This window comes from Oryzias melastigma, linkage group LG19 (genome assembly GCF_002922805.2).
Source record: "Oryzias melastigma strain HK-1 linkage group LG19, ASM292280v2, whole genome shotgun sequence".
NCBI classification, from domain to species: Eukaryota; Metazoa; Chordata; class Actinopteri; order Beloniformes; family Adrianichthyidae; genus Oryzias; species Oryzias melastigma.
In genome coordinates this window covers 21,939,221-21,952,703 of record NC_050530.1, presented here as the reverse complement: position 1 = coordinate 21,952,703, position 13,483 = coordinate 21,939,221, and the positions used below count along the sequence as shown (strand labels likewise).

General features: G+C 38.1%; 1 protein-coding gene across 2 annotated transcripts in view; it reads right to left on the bottom strand.

Moving 5' to 3' along the window:
• LOC112154441 (myosin-16) overlaps positions 1-13,483 on the bottom strand; it is a 61,007-nt gene that overhangs the window by 35,715 nt on the left and 11,809 nt on the right. The window contains exons 1-2 of one of the 2 annotated variants that reach the window (XM_024285372.2): positions 8,744-9,360; positions 5,835-6,029 (exon numbers count right to left, since the gene is read on the bottom strand). In XM_024285372.2, coding sequence (XP_024141140.1) covers positions 5,835-6,029; positions 8,744-8,896 — 348 coding nt within the window. In that variant the 5' untranslated portion in view covers positions 8,897-9,360. Of the gene's footprint in view, positions 1-5,834; positions 6,030-8,743; positions 9,361-13,483 lie in introns of those variants that run through there. The other variant, XM_024285373.2, reaches the window with a different exon arrangement.

The window sequence follows — 13,483 nt, the reverse complement described above, 5'->3', positions numbered from 1 at the left end:
CTACATGCTAGCAGTTTTGGCTAATTTAAGTTGTGTTTTTTTATTAGTTTTTTAGGCTAATTTTGGCATCTAGCTAATATTTTTAGCTGGCTATCAGCTTCAGCCTCTTCAGCTATCAGCACCAGCATCTTCAGCGGCCAAATTCATCTTACAGCATTCACACTAGCATTATCACAGATAATGTTATTTATCTAGTTCATAATTATGTTAAAAAGGTTTAAAGTTTTAAAAATGTAGTTTTAGAGTGTTCAATAAATGTTTATCCCGTTCGGCCCGTGATCTAATGTGTGTTTTGGATTTTGGCCCCATGTGCGATTGAGTTTGACACTCCTGGCGTAGACGCTCTGAGTCATTTCTGTACATACGAGCAAACTTTCTTACTCGTGGGCCACTAATGGTTCTAAATTTTGACAGAAGGGCCGGACCAGGAGCAGATTTGTGGTGTGTTTTGGGGAGATCTTTACATGTTAATCTTCACAATCTTGACTAAAAGTTACTTTGAAACAGAACATTTTGGAGTTTTAATTTCATAACAGTGGTTTTTGTTCTCATTTTAGTGGCATTTTCACCACTGGGTTGATGTCTCCTCCAGTGTGTCGGGCCAGATTCAATAGTTTGACGGGATGTAATTTCCCTACCCCTGATACAGAGTCTCCTTGACTTTAGAAGTCATCACTTAAAAACTTAATATGTTATAAAAATATATATTTAATTTTAAACATGTGAAGAAAAAAATGCAGATGTGTTTATTTTTAGTTGAAAAGATTATAATAACCTTCTGCTTCCTCAAAAGATAATTTATCATTTTGAATTCAAGTGCTTGTCTACCAAAAGACTTAGCTGATTTTTAATAAATTTGTTTTTTCTGTGTTTTATGATTGATTTTAAGGTTCTTTCTAAGAGTTTTTTTTATTCGTTGACTCATTTTTATTCATTTTTCTAGTCATGTTTGAGCCCTCATTAAAGATTTTGACCTCAAACATGGAGATCTCACAGAGTCATTGTTGCAGGAAATCTGCAAAAATCTGAGGATGCAGGAACTTCTAAGCAACTGAAGACTCACATTTTAACCAGTACAAAAGTTTTATTCATACTTTTACATCAGTTATTTTACTTTAATGTGTTTCAAATGTAATATTCTTTTCGTATTTTATTTTCCCTATTTAGATTTTCAACATTTCATCTTTTATTGGTGGTCATACTGACAGTTTTGCTATGACTTTTTTAAATTTGTTTTTTTCAAATAGGGATTTTTTTATGTGCAAATGAGAAAAAAAGATTTAACCCAAAGATGTACGAGTATTTAGAAGCCAAAGTGATCACCATGGGGTTATTTTTTCACTAGGAGTTGAGACTGCAATGGTTTTTTTTTTTTAATTCCCCTAAAGTTTCACCTTGATCCCTGGCTGGTTGAACAAACAGATGGAGCGTTTTGGTGGTTCAGGGAAAAAGTGTCTTCCTGAGTGAGGCCGTGTGGAACATTTGCTTTCCCTATAATTTGTCATAAACGTGTTCAAACACACTGTGGATGTCAGGAATCGGACAGTTGCGGCGGCAGGTCTCCACCTTCCATTCATGCAGACGCCATAAACGCAAAAAAGGAAAGAGAGCATGACGCGTAATAACACACAGCTGCACGAAATTAAAGGTTAGAGCGCCCGACTTTATCTGAGAGTCAGCTGGAAAGAGTTGAGTTTCTTCTGCCTGATGATGGATGGATGATTCATTTTTCATTTTAGGATGAAAAATGAAAGGAGTCAGGAGGTAAGCCTGGGTTTGGACGAGCTTGTAAAACAGGACAGCTGCTGACAATCTTAAACACACAAACCTTTACGGCGCTGACATGCTGAAACAGAAGTTTATGATAAAAACAGCAGAAAACAGAGTGGTGGTGTTTGGGTGAAGCTCAAGCCAGAACCAGAACCAGCAGATCAGACGGTTGGAATGGAAAGTTAAAGCGTCTATATATTATTGTCAATTTTTGATACTTGATTTATATTAACGATTTTATTCTAATGAAAAATAATCTGCACATTTTATCGGAATTTTGATAGTATATTCAATGACAAAGTCTGAAATAGTTTAATATCTACTTACATAGTCATGTGATTATTGTACTTGAGGATTCATAATAATCTGAATCTATGTTGGAAAGATATAAATATCTGATCTTAAGTTATGAATGGATAATGATAAAACACATAAAGGAAATGGTGGGATTATATAAGTTCGTTTCCCCCCACTCCCTTTCAGACAATCTCTCAATGTTTACTTATCCTGTATTTGTTTACATCTTTATGGATGTAAACTTCTGATGATTGATTGTATTTCACATTAATCCTTTTTTTCTTGATTGCTTGAAATAAACCATTTCTAATCTAATCTAATCTTATTGAATCTAATCTAAAGTTACATTCAAACCAAACGTGATTCGCAAATAAAATGTGCGTGCCCCGTCCCTCTTTTGTCATGTTGCAAATTTGCTGCTCGTCGTCTGTCAAAAAATGTGTTCCTGAGCTAAACGCCATGGCCGGATGTGGGAGGAGCTACCAGCCACTGTTTTAATCCTGACATGGAGCGGCGTCTGTGCATATGTCACTTACAATGTGTAGAAGTTGAGAGGGTTATGTTGAGAGATCAGGTTTATTTATTGTGAATAGTTCAATAAAAACATCGATAATACGTCTTTATGTCTGGTTTATGAGATTATTTAAATATTTTCGTCACCGGGGCTTCTATCTCACTCCAGGGACTGTGTCTGGCTGACAGCCGCTTTCACTGTGTTTCTGTGACTCTGTGAATGAGTTTGAAGGCTGTCCAGCATTAACTCGAGAAAAAAAAGGGGTCCCAAGCAGGCAGCAGCTGTCTGTCTGCAGGCGTATGAAGAGAGCGAGCTCCACTGGACCAAAGGAGGCGGGGTGACTGCAGCCAGAGAGCCGCCGCGGTAGGCTAGCGATCTGCCCGGGGTGTATCTCTTCTTCACTTGCCCTGGTAATTCAGGAATTAGATGGATGTTCAGGACAAAACACTCACATTGATTACTATTTTATACTAGTCACTGAAAACCTCACGTGCCCAAAGCTGAGTTCCTGATTGGTAGATGTGGTGCGGCGACCTGTCAAACTTTGGATATTTCAATTTTGGCTGTGCTCCCGAATTTGCACCTCGCCCCTCAAATGACGCCGCTGGCAGTCCTCTGCATCGCACCCGTTACTCAACTCAAATCACGCCGCGGGACTTCAGATCGCCTCAGTTCACGTCTGTACCATTGACTTAACATTGAAACTGGTCGCCTCCACCGCATGAATCGCGTTCAGTGTGAACACACCTTGAGAGGGAAAGATACACGCCCCTAATGACTAGTTTAACTCTACCGCTCTTTCGGTGACGCTTCTGCATGCTACGTTCACACCGGGCTCGGAAAACTTGTTCGAGTGACCAATTTCAATTAAAGATCTGTGTACAGCCCATGTGTCAAAGTCGAGGCCCGGGGGCCGGATCAGGCCCTCCGGGTGATTCTGTCCGGCCCTCCAGATCAATGCTTAGTGAGCATTCCCACTGTAGGGATTCTTTCTGTAGCTATTTCAGCACATAAAAACTCAATCACACTTTGAGCGATTTCAGCAATCTTGGTATCAAAGCGTTGAGCTCGTTCAGGACATTATTCAGAAATTAGATTAAATTACTTCAGTGTCTTCAGCGACCACATTCAACACAAAGCATTCAAACTAGAATTATCGCTGGTTAATGCAACTTTTTTAGTTTTAAACTAAAAAATTTTCTTTGAATGTGCCTCAAAAGTTTAACCAGTTGGACTTTGACTAATCAGGGACTTGGATTTGAAAATAAATCATTAAGTGGCTCGAGCCGCTTTTCTCCTTCAGAATTGACTGGAATTATCGTGTTCATGGTTCAAAAGTTGCAGTATGTTAAAGATTTTGGCTTTAAGCGTCACCAAGAACGCCTCAGGTTTTTAAAAGTTAAGAAAAGATCTAGTATTCTCCCACAGTTGATGCCAACCTCTACAGACAAACAAACGTTTTTCATATTCCCTTGTTGGTGTAGCGCTATGCTTCATCAGGAGCTGATTCAGAGTTTAGTTCACATGAAGGTCGAACATGCTGTTCTCATTCCTCAGCCCTCAGATGGGCTACAGTTGTTTCTTTTATGTTTGAAAGAGACACATTTCTGAAGGATCAACAGTTTCTCCAAACTCCCAGAGGCTTCTCTCCTCACTGCTGTTCAGCAGCGAGACAAACAAAAACAGCTTTTTCACGATCACTGTGACAGCTCTTTATGCATCTGATGAGCTGTCAACACAGTGTAGAGATTAACAAGCTGACGATTCAAATCTTAGTTCATTTGTAAAAGAATCACTCACTGGACGTAATGTGAAGCTCAAGTGTTTGCAAATAAAACCAGAGAAACATCCGAGAAGCTACTGCTGTGGTTTTTATTCTTTCAGCTCCGCAACATGTTTCAGAGACTCCTCAATCCAGAAATTCAGTCATTTCCTGAGCCAAACTTAATCACATTTATCTTTTTCTTTTGTCCTTATTTTAACCCCTTAGCGCCTGAATTCATTCCCAGCTATGAAAAAAGATATTCACTTGTGTTTTTGATTTATGTAAATGCTACATGTAGGTAATTAAGGGGTTAAATCTACATTTTTATTCAAGTCTCAATTTGAGGTTCTAAAACTCCCCCAAAAACAACCTTTAGCTCCGTATGAAGGTAAACATTTGGGAAGCTTTTTACTGACCACTGGAAATTTCTACGAAAATAAAAAAACCTCAGATATATTTAATCAAAATTGATTTTTTTACCAGTAACTTTTTTTTTTAAACTGTAACTTTTTAACATAATCATGAACTAGATATATATATATATATGTGATAATGTTACTGTGAATCCTGTAAGCTGAATTTGGCCGCTGAAGATGCTGAAATTGATAGCTAAAAATTCGGAAGCTGAAATATCAACTAAATGCAAAAGAAAATAGCATAAAAAACACACAAAAAAATGTAAATATGAGCCCAACTCCAAAACAGCCTAAAATTTTTTTAAAAAGCCTAAATTAGCCAAAACAGCTAGCATGCAGCTGAAATACTAGCTAAACTTCAAAATGGATTTAAAAAATCTCAGTAATTGCAAAAATAGTCCAAAAAGCTAACATAATGCCATTTTTTAAACTTTAAAACTGTAACTGTTTAACATAAATATGAATAATAAAAAGGCAGGAATATTATTCCAGAATAAATCAATTTAAACCTTCAATAACTTTCAATATTTTACCCTCCGTAAAAATTTATTTTGTCAAAATTATAAAAGTTAAAATTAAGCGTAAGATATCGTCGGACCATTAATAACAATAAAATAAAATGATCTGGAGGGCCGGATCCGGCCCCTGGGCCTTGACTTTGACACGTGAAGACATGAGTCTCACTGTGCTTTAAATAACACTTACATTCATTTTTAATCTCAAATGAAATACATTGATTTGCTTTAAGTAAATAAAAATGTCTGAATTGTTGCACATTTTGCCAAATCTTAATTCTGTTTGAAAACAAATTATAATTATGTGCATTTTGAAAAACCTTTCAACACTTTCAAATCATAATGTGACTATTTTAGTTCCACTTTAAAAAATACATTGAATAAAATAGATTTAAGATATTGAGTGAAGTTCAGAAAATGTTCCTGCTCATATTCTCTATAATTGTCACATAAATGTGTCTGAGTGCTGGTCAGGACTGAATGAAAGACCTCAGGAAGACCCTGAAGATCAGGTCTGAGTGCACCTGAAGGCTGCAGAGGATCCTGGAGCCTCCTACCTGCTTGTCCCGCTCAGCCGCCGTCAGAGCGGTCTCCAGCCGCGTCCTCAGGCTGCAGCACTCGGCCTCCAGCCGGTCCCGGTGCAGGGCCAGCTGGGCGGAGCAGGCCTCCTCCTCCTCCAGGCGGTCGGAGAGGCCGGACAGCTGCCGCTCCAGCTCGCAGGGATGCTGAAAAGCCGGCGAGCTCTCCGGATCCTGGAGGTTAACGAACAGGAAGGAAGCCTGATGTGAGCCGGACTCACAACATCTCCCAAGAACTGAACCTGTACTGCAGCTTTGTGGACTAAAGCAGAGCAAAGACAAAGCGCTGAAATATGACCCCGTTTATCTGAGCAACAACAAGTTAATCTGCGAGGATTAGTTAGGTCAAAGAAGAAGAAGCAACAAAAGGATCTCACAGCCGGCTGTGGCTCCATGAATCCGCTGGACTAAAGTGTTCATTCACACTTTGTTTCATAAAGAAGAGCCAACAACAACCACAACTGAGCAGACTAGTTCTGCTGAAGGCCTCAGCTCTGAGTCAGCCTCCATCCTCCACAGGAGAGATGTTTGGTGGAGCTCCTCCACCTCAGCACTCCTTCAGGGGCCTCCCACTTAACCTTTGACCTCTGCATCACCTTCATCCAGTCAATCCTGGACACCTGCTGTATTTATGAACTTTAAATCGATCTGGAGTAAAACATCGCAGCAGCCAAAAAAGTGCAGATTTGGGAGAAATTAATTTAACAAAATAGAGACAATTTATCATGAAACCCAAATCGTACTAACAGAATAAATGACGACAATAGACTGAATATCCGGAAGACATTGATGCTTTTATGGCTTCATGACACAGATAGGAATATAGTATATTAGTGGAAGAGGAACAGTTATTCAGATGACCATAAAGAACATCAACTAAACTCTTTATAGCACTTTGAATCGCTAAATCCTCTTTGGAACAATTCCTCTAAACCCGGCTAGAGCCTAAACGCCCCTTCTTCTTCTATGCTGCTGTCAGTAGCAAATACTGATGCACACATATACAGGGCCCTCTAGTGGTTGTTTCTATGTATCCATAAAAATCACGTTAGAGCTGGAGTGTCAAACCCAATCACAAGGGGCTAAAATCCAAAACACACCTTAGGTCGCGGGCCGAACAGGATAAACATTTATTGAACACTCTAAAACTACATTTTAAAACTGTAACTTTTTAACATAAGTGTGAACTATATATCTGTGATAATGCTAGTGTGAATGCTGTAAGCTGAATTTGGCTGCTAAAGATGCTAGTGCTGATAGCTGAAAACGCTGACGCTGATAGCCAGCTAAAATATTTGATAAATGCCAAATTAGTCTAAAAAACTAAAAAATGAAAAAGATAACTTGGTTACCCAAAACAGCTAGCATGTTGTTGTAAAAATGGCTAAACTTACCCCCAAAATACCCCCAAAAATTGAAAAAAGCCAAAAATTAGACAAAACAGCTAGTGTGTAAATATTAGCCTAACTCCAAAACAGCCTAAAACACTTTTTTAAAAAGCATAAAATAGCCAAAACACATATCTTGTAGCTGAAATATTAGCTAAACTCCATAATAGTCTAAAAATCTCACTAAATGTCAAAATACTCCAAAAAGCTAGCAGAATGACAATTTTAAAATAAGAAAAATAACAATAAAATAAAATGATCTGGAGGGCCGGATAGAATTACCTGGAGGGCCGGATCCGGCCCCCGGGCCTTGACTTTGACACATTTGTTCTGGAGGGTCTGACACTAAATGTTCACCATGATGAGTCTGCCAAGACTACCTTCTCCACATGTAATCCTATCTGTGCAGGTCTCCGTTTAATCACTAATTTCAGCGAAATTTGTATTCTGAATAAGTGAACTGTTCAGACAGGGACAGCAAACTGCAGACCTTCCATTAGTCTTTCTCTCATTGCTTGACCCCGCCCTCGAAATTCCCGACTAATGACTGAAGACATTTTCAGTCACATGGTTTTGTTTACAGGTTTTGGTTAGAAACAGAAAAGCAGTTTGAATACAGACCAAACACAAGGTTCAGGACTCGATCCGGACTAAATTAGGCAGACTTGATCTGGACGTTTCCGGTCAGAAAACACCCTCAGTCACACCTGAGTATAAGTCGCACCCCCAGCAAAATGATGCTAAAAAATGGGACTTATACAACAAAATATGCAGAACATTTGGTGTTTGTCCTTACTTAAAGATCTACAACCAGTGATCAATGATCGATGATCTTTTTGGTTGAGATTCTATTTATTTTTTCTTTTTCCAAGAATGACACACAAGCTGTACACAAATCCATGAGACACTAATTAAGGTATTTTTCTTCTAAACCTCAGTTGATGTGAAACAATTAGCAGATTCTCATTTCTGCTCACGCTCTTTGCACATTTTGAAGAAAAAAAAGAATAAAAACACAAACATTCAAGGATTAGGATGGATTAGTGGATTTGAACATTTTGTTAATGGAAAGTTTGAATCAGGCACATTGAAGCCGGTTTGTCCCTTTGCTGCATCTGTGCCTCGTGCACGCTCTTTTTCAGTTGTGTTGTTACTATGTAATGCTATCCCCCCAAAATGTTGTTCTTTACTAAATATATATTTAAGGTAAGAAGACACTAAATTAAAAAAGATAAAACATAGGCATAGAAAACTATTTGAATGCTTTAAAGATAATAAAATCAAGCTCAGACTTGTCGTAGTGAAGTCATTTTTACTCTCTTCTTAAAGACTTTTTAAAAGACTTTTGACAAAAAACTGTTTAAGGCTTTATAAATCCTTTTACCTATTATTCATTTTCTCCAGAAATGTCTGAAAAAACATGTTTTTTCAGTTTTTAAAGATTTTGATGAAAACAAACAGATTTTTTTGCCAGTAAATCTGTAAACCTGCGTCACCCACAGCTGCTGCTCTGTGCTCCAGTGAAGCGCTGTACCCGTCCCAGTCCAGGTCCTCAGCTTCTGGTTCTGGTCCAGACAGGATCCTGTTGGATTCCTCAGTGTCATCAGAGAGGGAGGGGGGCTGCAGAGCCAACATCTCAGATCTTCCCAGCATTCCCGTCACAACAGGACGAGCGGTTTGAGGAGCGCCGAGCCCGGCTGAGGTTCTTCTGCGTGTCTGCCGGGAGTCAGGTCTCCTCCAGCTGTTCTCACGTGGGATGGGGGGGTGATAACTCCTCTCACCTCCACCTGTCAGCCTCCTCCTGATCCACTTCCTTATTTGGCTCTAAACATTCCTTTCTTCTTTTTCCAGCTGCTGGTCAGCTCCTCAAAACAGGTGCTCCTCATTCCCCCTTCCAGGAGCAAGCTCCTCCTCCCAGTCTGGGGGTCTGAAGGCGTCCCCTCAGAGGAGATCGTTGGCTGAAGACGTCAGGTTCAGACAGCAAGCAGGAGAAGACAGAGCGGCATTCCAGACCCACAATGCCTTTTCTCTCCTCACTTATAATTGTCATAAATGTCTGCGGCGCTCACGCCCACACGGCCCCCACGATGCTTCAGCAGGAACAACACGGGGCATTGTGCACCGGCCGAGTGTGACGACGCCGTCCAATGCAGAGGAGGATGGATTTAAAAATCACAACAGAAACTCTCATGTCTGCAGTGGAGCATGAAGAATGAGACGAGCTCATTTGTACTTTTTAGGCATTTACATGAATGGAGAGGCATCTTCAGTCTGAAGAGGATCAAGATCATGAGGTCAAGTCAGGATCAGCTTAAAGTGAATAAAAAACAAGATTGAAAAGTTGAAAAAAAAATGTAAAAGGAGTTTTAAACTCAGAAAACACTTATCGAAAACTTGAGGGAATTATTGAAAATTTGAAAAAAAATTAATTGAAGATTTGGAGAAAAAAAAGTATGTTTTTAACTTGAATTACAAAAAAAACTAAAACTGCTATCAATTTAAGAAATAATGTTTATTTGTACTTTTCAACTTTTAATTTTGTTTATTCCTTTTTGAGTTCAGTTCTCTGTTTTCAGTTTCAATTCAGTTTTCAAGTTTTCACTGCTGAGCTGATCCTAATTTCATGTTTGTTTGTTTTAAAACCCATTTTCAATATTCAAATGTTTTCAAAATGTATTTTCATGCTTAAAACTGCTTTCAAATCGTCAATTAATTTTTTTTGTTTGTTTTTTTTTTTACATTTACGTTTTTCAAATGTTCTATCTGGTTTTTCATTTTCTTTAAGCTGATCCTGATTTGACCCTGTAGATGACGAATACTGTGTAATAAGTATAACCGGGGCGTCCTAGGTGCACGTGATTATTTTTAGTTATTTTTAGTTATTTTATTTATGGGTTTAATTATTACATTTTTAAACATTTTACACGATAAGAGTGGTGTGTCAAACTGTAAAAAAAATCTTCCAAGCTGCAGATGGCGCCCTAGGCAGCCGCCTAGCTTGCCTATGCCCAGAGCCGGGATGTCGAGATGTCCAGGCAGTTTCATGTGGAAAATATAGAATTTTATTTAAAAGTTTAACCAAAGACATCAATGTTCTCACAGAAAAACTCTGAACCCTTCTCATTTACCTGATCAGAGCTGTTTTGTTTTTTTGAAGCTCTAAAAGTGTTTTTCACATGTTTATTTGTACCAAACACAGAAAAATTGATGTCTTTAGATTTTTTTCTCTAAAATTTTCTTTAATTTTTAATGTGGCTGCAGAGTTTATGGACCCATGGCTTCAGTAAAGTCTGGGTCTACTTGTATAATGAGGACTTCTGCAGTTTTGTTCAGTTTGCTTTGTTTCTCTGTTGACTCTGTCACTTTTAAGGTGTAATCATCATCAGTTGCTCTTCCTGTTACAGATAGTTACTCTCCAGCTCATGGTTTTAAGGCAGACTCATGTTCTTTGTCGTTCTTCTCGCTCACTTCAGGTTTATCAAAGTTGGGTTTTGACCTATAGTCATTATGTTTATTTATTTTTTTTTCTTCATCCACAAATCTTGGTTTCGTGCAGTTTTAATCCACCTAATAATTAATCATTTCTTCAACATGGGCAACAGTATCCAACCTAATAGATAATCACTGATCCAGCATCAGTAATTCCATCCATCTTCTAAATGTATTTTTAATGTATATTCTGTACTATAGGTTTATGTCGTGTAAAACACATCAAACTATTAGCTGCATTAAGAGAGACTAAAGAGTCTGAGATAAGTCCATTCCAAACTTTATTAACTGTATTTACAGGAATTCTAGCACTTGTTTGTAGCGCGCGACATGTTAGAAACGTTAGAAACGTTAGAAACGTTAGTCTATTTACAAAACCGGTAACTCCCAACTTTAAAACATGTAAATAAACAGACTGATACTGCTAAAACAAACGTTACTGTGACTAGGCTGGCTGCCAACTATGTTAGTAGCACCTAAAAAAAAAAACTGTACGGCATGCTACTTGTTAGCTTCATTAGCGTAAACACACAAAATCAAGCCTTGTTTGCAACGCATTAAAAACAGAATGATACCGCTTAAAACTAACGTCACTGTGACAACGCTAGCTCTAAAAAAAAAAACAGTTCAACACGTTAGCGTATTCACATCTCCCAACCTAGTTTGAACATATAAAAAAAGACTGATAGTACTAAAACAAACTTTAATGTGACAATTCTAACTCTCAACATTGTCAGTACTAGGCATGTTTTTATAAAATTGGTTAATCGATTAAAATTAATTTGAACTTAACAGATTAATAATCGATTCATAAAGACATAGATCAATTTAGCACATAAAGCTAAAGTCCGCTAGCTTGAAGCTAACGTTTAATGGAATTTCCCATAGGACAGCTAATGCTAATGTAAACATACATTGTTGTCTAAATGAACATCTTTATTTCTAACTCTTTTAAGGAAATATATTTTTTAATAACAATTAGTGGATGAAGAAAAATGAAATAATAGTAATTTTCAAAAAATTTGTAGATATTATTTTAGCAACATTTTTGGCTAATTTGTTATCTAATTGAGTTTTTAGGCTAATTAAGAGTTTAGCTTCTATTTAGCAATATGCTAACAATTCATATTAAAAAAAAACAATAGGTCATGAATGCAATTCAAGTTTCTTTAAGACTAAAGTAAGACTATGTGGCTCCTTCTAGGTTTGATCAGTAGAAAATGAGCCCAAATGGCTCTTTGACTATTAAAGGTTGATGACCCCTGACCTAAAGAAAGGAAAATTTACAGGAATTAAGAAAAAAGGCACCACATGTGGATTCAGTTCTCTTTATAAGCTCCTGTCTGTCAGGCTGAGAGTGAAGAATGCACGGCATTCTGGATCTGTGTTTATCAGACTGTAAACTGTGACACTCTGAAAGACAGCCAGTTTACTATCAATGTCAGGCCTCACAGAAATCATTACCAGCTCGTGCAGCAAAGCCATCGTCCCGTAAAAAAACACACTCTTGCTGCTCATGCAACAGTTCAGAAAGCCTCACAGCATCTGAAATGTGCCCCCACCACCATAAAAGCCTGGAATTTACCTGCCAGCAGCTTCTCAACAACCCAAAGAGCGATGAGTGATGAAGCCTGAGGAGGAGGACCCAGCTGCTTCAGCTGTCAGGTGTTCACTGCTTCACATTTACAAATGAAGAATCTCTGACTGCTAATGTTTTTGTAAAGCTGACGCTGTTGTCGCGACACTGAATGCTTCCTTATTAGGTCTGAAAATTAGATAGATATGGATCATCTGAGGGACAGAAGAGTGAAAGAACTTTATCTCATTATTAGAGGTTTCTTGGATGTGCCAAAATATCGATATTGAGATATATCGCAATATTTAGTCCTGGGATTGATTCTCAATGGGTTTTTACCAAGTATCGATATTATATTTTTGTTTGAAGAGGCTGTGAAACATTATATTTGTCATCCTTTGGTGAGACGTTCCTTTGGAGGTCGATAGGTGGCGCTCATGGCACCAATGTGTCTGGCAGATACTTGAATTATTTCATGTTTCTTCTGTTGTTTACAACAATTTTGCACTAAGTAGTGACACTGCTGTTCATGTTTACTATTGTTAACACTGAATCTTACAGATAATTCAAATTCAGTTGGTGTCAATGCTTAGTATTACAGATTTGCACTAAAATGTCCATTATTTGTTGCATAGAAGTTGTTTATTAAGAATGTGTTCAAGCTAAAAAAAATAATTAGGGATATATTTTCCTAAAAAATAAGTTTCCTTTCATATAATGTGAGTTATTAGAGATGATTTTTACAAATTATCGCAGTATCACGATATCATCGATATTGCGTATCGCATCGTATCGTGAGGTATCCAGTGATTCCCAGCTCTAGTGAGGAACATATTTTAGTTCTAGAAGAAGAAATCCACCTGTCATGACTAAAGCCTTGGTCACATGCATCCATATGAGGGTTGACCTGCAGGTTTTTAGGTTGTCCGAGCTCCAGGAGGGTCATAGAGCGGAGCGGTCACATCTTAAGATGAATGCAGGTGTGTCTCACAGTTCTTGTACGGCCTCCTCAAGACGTCATGAACATGGAACATGGAACGTACCATTGTTGTGTGTGAGAGATAAGTGTATCATAAAGTATTTGTAAGGAACATGTAAGTTACATGCAAGTATGATGTAGAGATGAAGCTGTTGTACGGTGACTTTATCCCACACCTGCGGTGTTCAGGTGATAC